This window comes from Cherax quadricarinatus, chromosome 66 (genome assembly GCF_038502225.1).
Source record: "Cherax quadricarinatus isolate ZL_2023a chromosome 66, ASM3850222v1, whole genome shotgun sequence".
Lineage (NCBI taxonomy): Eukaryota > Metazoa > Arthropoda > Malacostraca > Decapoda > Parastacidae > Cherax > Cherax quadricarinatus.
The window spans coordinates 11,120,039-11,134,103 of NC_091357.1; the positions used below are offsets into that span (position 1 = coordinate 11,120,039).

Sequence of the window (14,065 nt, forward strand, 5' to 3'; positions counted from 1 at the left end):
TGCTAGCTATTTCACTTTGAAGTTACACTGACTAGAAATGGATCTGCTCTTGCTAAGTCTCCAAATCTCACCAGTTACAATGGTCCTCAAGTTGCAAGCATCAAAACAAAAGTATCATTCACTGAGTGAAGGTGAGGAGAGTTGCAAATGGCCACCCTCCCTCCCCTATTTTCCTCTTTTTTCTCTACATTTCCAAGGAACACCCAAACTTTAAATTTCTGTAGCACATGCATATGTAGGCAGTATATCCAGACAGCTACAGCAAAATAATAAAGCTGCATGTGATCACTTTGTGGATAGATAATGCGTGAAGGGAATGAAGGTGAGAAGGGTAGCGAGTGGTAAATAAATGGAGGCCAGTAGGCTTGGGAGTATGACCAGGAGCCTGATCTTCATCCACCTTCATTTAGTGAGTTACTGCATGAAATAGAACTAAGATATCCACGAGCAATAGTTAACTACAACGGAATAAAAAGGCCCCATGTTGCTAACGTATTAAAGATCACAGATGGCACCTTTTTTGATTCCTGGTTAAGTGAGTGCTACTAGAGCTTTCAATGGGCCAGTCTGATTCATGGCCGGTTTACAGGTTTTCTGCTTTTTACACTCCCAACAGATCTTGGCTTCTGGTCTTCCCTAAAGCTTTTGGAGAATACCATGTTTGGCATTCTTTGACTTCTTTAGAAAAAAGAGCAGTAGGTTTCACAGAGATTTTTGAGGCAATTTTTTTTTTAGGGGGGGAGGGGCAGGGACTCAGAAAGGTGTGGTAATACCATTAGCATTTTGGGCAAATTTACAGTAACAAGATACCAGTAGTAATATCTTTTATGAACTATTAGGTGGTGAGAGGAACATTTTGTGGATAAATATCATTCACGAAGGGATTCAGGAAAACTGGTTAGCCAGACTTGAATCCTGGAAGTAGAGTGCCTGCACTCTGAAGGAGGGGTGTTGATATGTTACAGTTTTTTAACACGTGTAGGTGTACCTCTGGCAAGACAGTGATGGAGTGAACAATGAAAGTGTTTCTTCTTTTTCGGGTCACCCTGCCTTGGTGGGAAATGGCTGTGTTAATAAAAAAAAATTTTATGTATGTTTTCAACACGTCGGCCGTCTCCCACCGTGGCAGGGTGGCCCTAAAAAGAAACTTTCACCCATAATCACTGTTTTTGCAGAGGCATTTAGATATCACTCCAAACAGCCAATATCCCAAACCCCTCTTTTAAAGCGCAGGCATTGTACTTCCCACCTTCAGGACTCAAGTTAACCATTTTCCCTGAATCCCTTCACAAAACATTACTGTGCTCACACTCCAATAGTTCGTCAGGTCCCAAAAACCATTTGTCTCCATTCAATCCTATCTAACACACTCACACATGCCTGCTGCATGTCCAAGCCCCTTTATACACACCTCTTTTGCCTCCTCCCTCTATCCTTTTCTAGGATGACCCATATTTATTTATTTATTTTGGGAGGTCTTGAAGAGAAGCTGGAAAGGTTAGCGGACAAATTTGGGAGGGTATGTAACAAAACATTTAGACAATGAACGACTGAATATCAGATTGGAGGGAGGGAGTATGGGGAAAGTAAATGTGTTTAGGTGATTGGGAGTGAGGATGTCACCAAATAGGTCTGTTAAAGATGGTAAATCATAGCACTAAGCTAAAAAGTTGGGTGGTGTATTGATGCATATATGGAGGCATCGAAAAAGGTAATGTGCCAAAGTATAATGGTACCAACACTTATATGGGTGTAAAGCATGATTGTTAAATATTGCAGCAGAGAAGAGGTTGGAGGCAATAAATGCATCTCTTCTTCAAGTCGCCAAACCTTGGTGGGTGATGCCTGATGTGTTGAAAATTAAATATTGGGTTAAATACAACTAGAATATTCATTACTGTATTTATAAGGTGAATAATATGTTTTAATTCAACAGATTTCTATTACTAGGTCTAAAAACATACTGCATATAATACAGTACTCATTTGTAATTTAGCATAAAGGCTCGATAATTTTAAACATACAGCGTTGTATAAATCTTGTGTATCAGATCAAAGAATGCAAAGTGCTTCTGTTTAAATACAATGGGTGTGCCAGATTATACATTCATGTGGAAGTGCTAGACCTGTATGAGTTGTACAGCACTTGAGGGAATGGAAGTTATCAGGTTTGATCTGAGGAAGGAGACTGCATCTTCAATTTCTTGGCACAAAAGCCCTTCACCATAATCTAGGCACCCTCCATCCCTTGAAGGAAGTCTGCTATATTACATTATCTTCAGTGTATAACCCCTCAAGGGAGGTTCCTTGATGCTGGTGAGGGGCTTTTGATCTAGGGAATTGGATCTGTGCTTTGGTTCCCTGAATTGAGCCTGAATACCTTCTACCCCCACCCCCCACATGTGCTGTATAATCCTACAGGTTTAGTGCTCCCCCACGATTATAATAATTATAATTCAGTGTATAATGTACAGTAGGGCCCCACTTATATAGCAGGTTAGGTTCCAGGCTACTGCTGGAAAGCAGAGAGTCATTTTTTCACTTATAAATGCATATAAATGCCAGATAAGTTTACACTAACATATATTAAGTTAGCAATAGAACTAGGCATTAAAAACAATAAAAAGTAAAATACACACACAGCACATTCATTACTTACCCTAAATTAAGACTACAAATATTTTAAGTCGAGAGGTGAGTAGTATTTATTGTAAGAAGTCAGGTGTGGGAGGTATGGTAGCCAGCCAAGACACCCCACCCACACGTAATATACTACAACATTTAAAGCACCCCAGAATGATAAAATGCATATACAGTACATTTATTACATACCTTAAAATATTTGTAGTCTTAATGTAAACATGAAATAACTTTAAACACTTGAAATTTTGGAAAGTTTCCAGACATAATAGAGAGACACTGTGCTTATGGAGAATGTAAACAAACTGGGCGGTGGCATGGTGACCGTATTAGAAAGTCAAGTGGGGGGGGGAGCCGTATAGCGAGTTTTGGTCATAATTTTAAAATTCTGTATTAGTGGAACACCGTAAGCAACACGCCATAAAGCGGGACCCTACTGTATATCATAATTCAGTACTATGAGAGTACATCAGTGCTGTAAAACCTTAATGAGTTTAGCACTTAGTTATGATTATAATATAAGAGTACATTATCAGAATAACTTTGTACACACCAAGAACAACCACAGGTATATTAAACCACAATGCTAACTTGAGTATATCAAAAGACATTAACTTGGAACCATTGTGGAACATTTACTAGACTGTTTGGTTACTAAAAGTATACTTTACATTATGACTATAATATGGATGAGTTATATCACAGTAACTGATACACCATATAAAAAAAAATATGTACCTGTATATTAAGTAAAAATATCCATGGTAAAAAAAAAAGAAGGCACCTTTTTCACTTGTACTGCCCTTCCATGAAGTACAATGAAACCTCGTTACTCTAACTTAATTCATTCCAGAAGGCTGTTCGAGTGCCGATCCATTCAAGTATCGAACAAATTCTTCCCAACCAATTTTCTTTTTGGTTGGCTGTTATCACTAGGCCCCATGGTGACTTATACAAATAATATAAAAAAAAAAAAACACCAAAAAATGTGAAGAAATATGAAATAGCTTACAGTGAAGTTCTGGCACGTCGTGTTTGTTTGGTCAAGTGCTGAGTTTTGTTAGAGTACCGAGGTTCCACTGTGTACAGATGTTTTGGTGGAACCCACTTCTCTGGCATAACAAAACCAGCAGTTGCAATTCTCAGCCACTTCCCCATTCCTGAGGAACTCCAAGGAGGTAAGTTATCAATAATATACAGATAAGTTACCAAACAATAGCTAGCTTATATTGTGAAAGTTATAATGAAACTAACCATACCACGGGCGGGGATAGAACCCACGATCAGAGAGTCTCAAAACTCCAGACCGTCGCATTAGCCACTGGACCAGCTAGCCACAATAAGATTCGTTTTGAGACTCTTTGAACACGGGTTCTATCCTCGCCCGTGGTATGGTTTGTTTGCAATCGTTTCATTACGATTTCGTGAGTCGAGTTATGATGAAACTGGTTACATGAGTTATTGCAACATTGTTTGGTTAGAGTTGTGTAGGTTAGTTTTTGAGATTATTATGACTTTTAAGTAGTAAATTATATACAATCTGAGGTTGAAGACAAATGTGACTGACAATCTAAAAAAAAGAAAATTGCAGACTAGTTGTGAAAGAAGTTTTATGCAGAGCTACCAATGATAATTCTAGTTTAAGAATAATGTAAATAGGATTTCCAACATTACTTATAAACCAAAAAAGTTGTTTTAAATCCTCTGGAACTGAGCTAAGTTGTTGTAAGATTTAGTTTTGTAGAATGCAGAATATAATAAATTTACACGAAAGTTTCTTAACTTATAATACTAATGCTTCACCACCACTGTTTCGAGTAACATTTCCACCATTTCTTACAGCATCCAAGCATCTTCTTTTCATATCCAAGAGCCTGGAAATCAAGGTGAAAGATTAATTAGAAAAAGTAGTAAGAGAAACCTCTATGTACTGTGCTTGTCCAATTACACCATTACCAACTAGCACACAAGGTGGCAAGTGCAGTCTTTTGTAGGTACTGTATCTGTATCCTCAGTCAATGTCATACACACCATATTGACAACCTTCTCACTCCATATACCCTCAGACTTCCAGAGTGCAAAACATTTAACAAACTCTTGTTTTGCTCAAATGACAAGTTAGTTCATGAACTTCCCAGGAGGTATATTAGACCACATTTCCATGCAGTACCTCTCCAGCTCCATCAGGTAGTGCAGCTTGCACATGTGCACTGCTTTTATCACCTAACACCACAAATTTTCTAGTGTCTGGTCTGGAAACTGTGACATTCAAGGAATGATTTTTTTTTCTCCCTTTATCAATTTGGCCATACATTAAGACTGACTTTAAGCTTTCGAAAGTGGTCATTCAGATGAGGAGTGCTCTAGTTACCATACAGAAACCAACGGCCCAAGAACAATACGAGCCTTCCTTTGAGCACAGTACACCAGCAGGATAAGTTTGAAATTATTCAGAAGTTGGATTTTCTGTTAATAAAACTGGGAAATTCATATCTACAGACTCCAGTAACAATCTGAACATTTTTTCAAGTAGGATACACCTATGTTGAAAGTCAGAAGCAGATCAGAAGAGGTATTCTCAAGTTATTGGATGGAAACCACTAAACTATTTGCCAACTAAACTAGCAACTACACATCCCAATAATCTTAATTTTTCTTTAGTAAGCTACAACAACACTGAAAATTTAAAGTCAAACCAAAGTGCATTTGCTTCTTGTTGAATAATTAACTTTTTGCATTAGTAAAACTGTGGCCAATAATTCAGTGGAAAAGTATTTGGTATTGTTATGCTGCTGCTTTTTTTTTAAATCATCTAATCATCTGTCACCAGAGATAATGATTTGATATGCTATTATTTAATTTGAAAATTTTCAGATAGTCATAAAAGAAATAATAAGACTTTTAAATATACTTTTGTATTTAACTCTTTTTTATAAAAAATATCTATCTGCTTTACAAGTTAATTCCTCACCAAAGTTTATGCCATCTGGAATATATCTTATAAACACTCAGCAACATGGATACCTAATAAATTTGGTAAACAATCGGACCAAGCAATTGAGGCTTCAGTCAACCATGTGTTGTTTGTGCACGGTAGATTTTTTTAGCAAACTTTGGATGTTCAGATTACTCAGATGACTGAATTTATTATTTTCCAGCAATAAAATTTAAAAATCCAATGTGATCTATATAAGACTGCAGTAATTTTTTCAAATGCACTTTAAAGTTTTTATTGCCAACTGCATCATATGGCACTGTGACTCATACTCGTTTAACCCTTTGACTGTCGCGGCCGTATATATACGTCTTACGAGGTACCGTGTTTGACGTATATATACTCATAAATTCTAGCGGCTTCAAATCAAGCAGGAGAAAGCTGGTAGGCCCACATGCGAGAGAATGGGTCTGTGTGGTCAGTGTGCACCATATAAAAAAAATCCTGGAGCACGCAGTGCATAATGAGAAAAAAAAAAACTCCGACCGTTTTTTTTTTAATTAAAATGCCGACTTTGTGGTCTATTTTCGTATAGTATTTATGGTTGTATTCTCGTTTTCTTGGTCTCATTTGATAGAATGGAAAACATATTATAGAAATAGAGGTGATTTTGACTGATTTTACTATAAAAAGAACCTGGAAATGGAGCTCAAAGTAGGGGAAATGTTTGATTTTTACCAATGTTCAAAAGTAAACAAATGATGTCATTGTTCAATAAATGTCCAACTAGCCATTCTAAAATGCAGTCATGAATGGGTTGATGTTATTTATACAATTATTACAGTATTGCAGTAGTCTGCATAATAGTAAGTCTTCTATTTTTTGTTTGAATAAAAATTCAAAATAGAAAGCAAGAGTAATATCAGAGGGGCTTGGAGATGTGACTGATGAACAAAGAAAAATGTAATTTTAGAGCCAGGAATGTCTGCATTGTTCATTCTGGACCTTATTTTGAAATTGTCATATTTTTTAATTTTTGTGAAATTGGCCAAATTGCAAATTTCTGACCACATTATTGGGTAGTTGAAGTCGGCAAATGGGCAGTTTCTTGTACTCAATCGATAGAAAAAACGAAGTTCTAAAGAAATAGCTATAAGTTTGGTCGACAGGAACAAAGGAATTAGCCGAAAATAGGGCTCAAAGTGGGCGAAATCGCCGATTTGTAAATATCGCCGAGGTCACTAACTTCACGAGAGCATAATTCCGTCAGTTTTCCATCAAATTTCGTTTTTTTTTGGTGTCATTACAATCAGGAAAAGATTCTCTATCATTTCATAAGAAAAAATATTTTTTTTTTTTTTGAAATTTTGCGACACCAGGAGACACCTCAGGATTGGGGGGTTGCGACAGTCAAGGGGTTAATGCTTTCTCACAAATATAATAATGATGTATATTACAATGAGTTGCTTTATATTTCATGAAAATTAACTTACTTTACAACATCCTGCCACATTCTAAGTTGTTTAGCAGAAGTCTGAAGGAGGTCTTTAACTGATTTTTGTTCTTCTCGTAGTAGCCGGCCAAGCTTCTCTTGTTCATTGATGTTTGCCATAAGCTGTTCTCTGTAGGAATTAGGTTATTATTAATGTAGATAAAAAATGTCAGAAAATTTTAACTGATGACAAAATTTTAGTACTGAAGTAAAAGATGCACTTTTGGGAGATCCTGAAGAGAAGTTGCACAGGTTGGTTGATGAGTTTGGTAGGGTATGTAAAAGCAGGAAATTAAAAGTGAATATAGGAAAGAGTAAGGTGATGGGGATAACCAAAAAAATTAGGTAATGGAAGACTGGATATCAGATTGGAAGGAGAGAGTATGGAGGAGGTGAATGTATTCAGATATCTGGGAGTGGATGTGTCAGCAGATGGGTCTATGAAAGGTGAGGTGAATCACTGAATTGACAGGGAAAAAGGTAAGTGGTGCACTGAGGAGTCTGTGGAGACAAAGAACTTTATCCATGAAAGCAAAGAGGGAAATGTATGAGAGTATAGTTATACCAATGCTCTTGTATGGGTGTGAGGCATGGGTGGTGAATGTTACAACAAGGAGAAGGCTGGAGGCAGTGTGTGGTGTGAATATAATGCAGAGAATCTATAGTTTGGAGATTAGGAGGAGGTGCGAGATTACCAAAACTATTATCCAGAGGGCTGAGGAGGGGTTATTGAGATGGTTTGGACATGTAGAGAGGATAGAACGAAATAGAATGACTTCGAGTGTGTGTAAATCTGTAGTGGAGGGAAGGCGGGGTAGGGGTGGGCCTAGGCATTGGAGGGAGGAGAAGAAAAGGTTTTGTGTGAGAGGGGCTTGGACTTCCAGCAGGCGTGCGTGAGCTTATTAGATAGGAGCAAATGGAGACAAATGGTTTTTAGGACTTGACATGCTGTTGGAGTGTAAGCAAGGTAATATTTATGAAGAGATTCAAGGAAATCTGGGGGCTGGACTTGATTCCTGGAGATGAGAAGTACAGTGTCAGCACTCTGAAGGAGGGGTGTCAATGTTGCAAATTTATAACTAATGTAAGCATGCCTCTGGCAAGACAGTGATGGAGTGAATGATGATGAAAGTTTTTCTTTTTCGGATCACCCTGCCTTGGTGGGAAACGGCCGCAGTGTAAAAAAAAAAAAATAAATAAAAGATCTGAAAAAGAGCATACTGTATAAAGGGTAGTCAAAACAAATGGTTTTGATGGATGAAAAAGTAATTTTGGGCATCAGGGTTTGATGACCCACTATGAACACACACAGCACATATACAGTGGTCTCTGCAAGCAGAGACCACTGGGACCTTCCAATGGCTTATCCACCAGTTGACAATCAGTGCAAAAGAGCTGGAGGAGATGGTGCTTTCTGTCTGTCATAGGGTCCTCATGCAGAAATGTGTTATCCTTCAAAACCACTTATTCTGTGGTGAGGCATTGATGATCCACCAGAGACTCCATCAACAGTCCCAAAATATGGGCGATGTAGAAGAGAGAGGAATCTAGGAACCAGGTTAAACAAAAGAGCAGTTTTGATCATGCTGATATGCAACTCTTTAAAACTTAGACGTGATCTCTGAGGATTTCTTATTACTCAGTCACAGGCTCCAGCTAGAGAGAGACACTGCTAGGCAAGCAACCACAGTCTCCTCAGCCAATGTATTATTATAATCAAAAAAGAAGCGCTAAGCCATAAGGACTATACAGCATCAGCCAATGTAAAAACAACAATGATAGTTTGATATGGACTTTCTTCAACAAACCACCAAGTAATAAGGCAGGATACTCCAGAATACGGTTCTGGGGAGAAGATAAAGTTAATGAGCTAGGAACACTTGTTGGTATTATGGAAGTAGACTGTAGAACTCCTTCCTAGACTAACAGAAGGCTGAAGAGATGAAGTGTTTTATATCCACACTTAAATCGGTCAAGATTTAGAACTGAGGCTGGAGGCAGGTTGATGAGGCTGCTCTCTTTCTTGGGAAAAGTAGTTTCTTAACCCTTTGACTGTTTCAGTCGTATATATACGTCTTACGAGCCAATGTGTTTAACGTATATACATGATTTTGGGAGATATTAAGTGAATGTATAGGTACCTGTGAACCAAGTGAGAGAGTAATTGTGGTAGGGGACCTGAATGCTAAAGTAGGAGAAACTTTTAGAGAGGGTGAGGTAGGCAAGTTTGGGGTGCAAGGTGTAAATGATAATGGGAGCCATTTGATTGAACTTTGTATAGAAAGGGGTTTAGTTATAGGTAATACATATTTTATGAAAAAGAGGATAAATAAGTATACAAGATATGATGTAGGGCAAAATGACAGTAGTTTGTTGGATTATGTATTGGTAGATAAAAGACTGTTGAGTAGACTTCAGGATGTACATGTTTATAGAGGGGCCACAGATATATCAGATCACTTTCTAGTTGTAGCTACACTGAGAGTAAAAGGTAGATGGGATACAAGGAGAATAGAAGCATCAGGGAAGAGAGAGGTGAAGGTTTATAAACTAAAAGAGGAGGCAGTTAGGGAAAGATATAAACAGCTATTGGAGGATAGATGGGCTAATGAGAGCATAGGCAATGGGGTCGAAGAGGTATGGGGTAGGTTTAAAAATGTAGTGTTAGAGTGTTCAGCAGAAGTTTGTGGTTACAGGAAAGTGGGTTCGGGAGGGAAGAGGAGCGATTGGTGGAATGATGATGTAAAGAGAGTAGTAAGAGAGTAGTAAGTGCTGGAGGCAACGATGTAGGCAGACGTAGGAGTGAGGACCTGATTAGCAGGTATAGGTCAGCAATAGAAATAATTAGAAGTAAGGGTGGGAAACCTGTCATATGTGGTATTTTGCCAAGGAGGGGAGTTGGAAGTGAATGGTTGTCCAGGGCAATTGGTGTCAATTGCTGGCTGGACAAATACTGTAAGGAAAATGCAGTAACATTCATTGACAACTGGGACCTCTTCTATGGCAGAAATGACATGTATGCTAGGGATGGGGTTCACTTATCTAGGTGTGGGGTGGGAGCACTGGCAACTGCAGTGGAGGGAACAGTTAGGACTTTAAACTAGGAATAGTTAGTGGTATGGGTTTTGGCAGGAAAACAGTGAAGTTCCAGTGTAGTAATATTACGAGTTCTAGGGGAACTAGTAATAATAAGAACGAGATAGATATTGAAAAGCCAGGGACCTTGGGTGATAAGGACAGTAATAGGTTTAGTAGAAAAATAGAAATGAGCAGGAAGGTTAAAGAGAAAGGAGAGTCTTTCAATGTTTATTATGCTAATTGCCGTAGTGCTAGGAATAAGATGGACGAGTTGAGATTAGTTGCTAGTGTAGGTAACATTGATGTATTTGCCTTAACTGAGACGTGGTTTAATTCAAAAAGTCGGGACATGCCTGCGGAATGTCATATTCAGGGTTTTAAATTGTTCCAAGAAGATAGAAGTATTGGGAGGGGGGGTGGGGTGGCATTGTATGTCCGAGATCGCTTGAACTGTTGCATAAAAACGGGTATTAAGTCTGAAGTAACACATACAGAGTCTGTTTGGATAGAATTTTCAGAGGGGCATGAAAAACTGATTTTGGGAGTGATATACCGTCCCCCAAGCTTAGATAGGGACCGGGGGAAACTGCTATGGGAGGAAATTGTTAGGGCCGCGGGGCACGATAATGTGGTAATTCTAGGAGACTTTAACTTTAGTCATGTTGATTGGAATTTCTTGACTGGGAATTTAGAATCATACGACTTCTTAGAATTATTTCAGGATTGTTTTTTGAAGCAGTTTGTGACAGAACCTACAAGGGGAAATAACCTGCTTGACTTAGTTATGGCAAACAATGAATCCCTTGTTAATAATTTAGAAATTTCAGAGGAACTGGGTGCTAGCGACCACAAATTAATTACATTTAGCATTGAATGGAAGTACGATAGTAGCGATAACTCAGTAACAGTCCCAGATTTTCGCTTAGCAGATTACGATGGGCTTAGAGAACACTTATCATCTGTTGACTGGGGTAACGAAGAGAGCTATCAATATGACAGTTTTCTGAACACTATACATGCTGCTCAAAGAGCGTTTATCCCATATAAAGAAATTAGATCAAATAGAAATGACCCAAAATGGATGAATAATAGGCTCAAATATCTACTAGGGCATAAGAAAGGAATTTATAGGCGTATCAAAAGAGGTGAGGGTCATCTTATGAATCAGTATATTGACATTAAGAGGGACATTAAAAAGGGGATAAGAAAAGCTAAAAGGGACTATGAAATTAAAGTTGCTAGGGATTCTAAAACTAACCCAAAAAGTTTTTTCCAGATCTATAGAACAAAAGTTAGAGATAAGATAGGTCCCCTTAAAAATAACTATGGGCACCTTACTGACAAAGAGAATGAAATGTGCTTGATTTTAAATAATTATTTTCTCTCAGTTTTTACACAGGAAGACACTAACAATATTCCAGTAATTAATTTTTACAGTGGGCTAGAAGAAGATAAATTATGTAACATCACAGTCACTAGTGAGATGGTTGTGAAGCAGATAGACAGACTGAAGCAAAATAAGTCGCCGGGTCCTGATGAGGTTTTTTCAAGGGTTCTTAAGGAATGCAAAATGGAACTCTGTGAACCATTAACTAATATTTTTAATTTATCTCTTCAAACAGGTGTAGTGTCTGATATGTGGAAGATGGCTAATGTAACTCCTATTTTTAAAACGGGACAAGTCGTTACCGTCAAATTACCGCCCAATAAGCCTGACCTCAATTATAGGCAAATTACTAGAGTCAGTTATAGCTGAGATTATAAGAAGCCATCTCGATAAGCATAGCTTGATTAATGATACTCAGCATGGATTCACAAGAGGCCGGTCTTGTCTAACTAATTTATTAACTTTCTTCAGTAAAGCTTTTGAGGCTGTTGACCACAATAAAGAATTTGATATTATTTACTTAGATTTTAGTAAGGCTTTTGATAGAGTTCCGCACCACAGACTGTTAAAGAAAGTGGCAGCTCATGGCATTGGGGGAAAAGTGCTCTCGTGGATCGAGTCATGGCTCACTGACAGGAAGCAGAGAGTGTCCATAAATGGGGTTAAATCCGAGTGGGGATCTGTAACAAGTGGCGTTCCACAGGGATCAGTCTTGGGCCCGTTGTTGTTTATAATATATATCAATGATCTTGATGAGGGAATTACTAGTGATATGAGCAAATTCGCCGATGACACAAAGATAGGTAGGATAATTGATTCAAACGTAGATGTTATGGAACTTCAGGAGGATTTAAACAAACTCTATTCTTGGTCAGAAAAGTGGCACATGCAGTTCAATGTAGATAAATGCAAGGTTCTGAAGCTTGGGAGTGCCCATAACCCTAGTACTTATAAGTTAAATGATGTAGAACTTAGCCATACAGATTGCGAAAAGGACTTGGGGGTTATGGTGAGCAGCAACCTTAAACCAAGACAGCAATGCCTAAGCGTACGTAATAAGGCAAATAGATTACTGGGATTTATATCAAGAAGTGTAAGCAACAGAAGTCCAGAGGTCATACTGCAGCTTTATACATCATTAGTAAGGCCTCACCTAGATTATGCAGCTCAGTTCTGGTCTCTGTATTACAAAATGGACATAAATTCGTTAGAAAACATTCAGCGTAGGATGACTAAATTAATACATAGCATTAGAAATCTTCCTTATGAAGAAAGATTGAAGACTCTTAAGTTACATTCACTTGTTAGACGAAGAATGAGGGGAGACCTGATCGAAGTGTATAAGTGGAAGATAGGTATTAATAAAGGGGATATTAATAAGGTCTTGAGGATGTCTCTCCAAGAGAGAACCTGCAGTAATGGATTTAAATTAGATAAGTTTAGATTTAGAAAGGACATAGGAAAGTATTGGTTTGGAAATAGGGTAGTTGATGAGTGGAACAGTCTACCTAGTTGGGTTATTGAGGCTGGGACTTTGGGTAGTTTCAAATCTAGGTTGGATAAGTACATGAGTGGGAGGGGTTGGATTTGAGTGGGACTTTCACATCAGAGCTTATTTCTTGGGTGGCATTGAAAATTGGGTTGGGCAAATGTTTTGTTAGTGGGATGAATTGTAAAGGACCTGCCTAGTATGGGCCAGCAGGCCTCCTGCAGTGTTCCTCCTTTCTTATGTTCTTATGAAAAAGTTAGCATATGAGAAGTTTTTACAAAGTAGAAGTGATGCAAGGAGGGAAGAGTATATGGAGAAAAAGAGAGAGTGGTGAAGCAATGTAAAAAGAGAGCAAATGAGAGCATGGGTGAGATGTTATCAACAAATTTTGTTGAAAATAAGAAAAAGTTTTGGAGTGAGATTAACAAGTTAAGGAAGCCTAGAGAACAAGTGGATTTGTCAGTTAAAAATAGTTGAGGAGAGTTATTAAATGGAGAGTTAGAGGTATTGGGAAGATGGAGGGAATATTTTGAGGAATTGTTAAATGTTGATGAAGATAGGGAAGCTGTGATTTCATGTATAGGGCAAGGAGGAATAACATCTTGTAGGAGTGAGGAGGAGCCAGTTGAGAGTGTGGGAGAAGTTTGTGAGGCAGTAGGTAAAATGAAAGGGGGTAAGGCAGCTGGGATTGATGGGACAAAGATAGAAATGTTAAAAGCAGGTGGGGATATAGTTTTGGAGTGGTTGGTGCTATTATTTAATAAATGTATGGAAGAGGGTAAGGTAGGTACCTAGAGATTGGCAGAGAGCATGCATAGTTCCTTTGTATAAAGGCAAAGGGGACAAATGAGAGTGCAAAAAATTATAGGGGGATAAGTCTGTTTAGTATACCTAGTAAAGTGTATGGTAGAGTTATTATTGAAAGGATTAAGAGTAAGGCGGAGAATAGGATAGCAGATGAACAAGGAGGCTATAGGAAAGGTAGGGGGTGTGTGGACCAGGTGTTTACAGTGAAACATATAAGTGAACAGTATTTAGATAAGGC

The 14,065-nt window shown here is 38.2% G+C and overlaps 1 protein-coding gene across 1 annotated transcript in view; it reads right to left on the minus strand.

Annotated features, from left to right (window-relative positions):
• Nucleotides 1–2,556: 2,556 nt before the first annotated feature.
• The window catches only part of LOC128704076 (intraflagellar transport protein 81 homolog), a 71,919-nt gene continuing 60,410 nt past the window's right edge, over nucleotides 2,557–14,065 (minus strand). Inside the window, exons 14-15 of the mRNA XM_053799088.2 lie at nucleotides 7,068–7,196; nucleotides 2,557–4,513 (exon numbers count right to left, since the gene is read on the minus strand). Of these exons, the coding sequence (XP_053655063.1) occupies nucleotides 4,423–4,513; nucleotides 7,068–7,196 (220 nt within the window). The 3' untranslated portion in view covers nucleotides 2,557–4,422. The remainder of the gene's footprint in view (nucleotides 4,514–7,067; nucleotides 7,197–14,065) is intronic.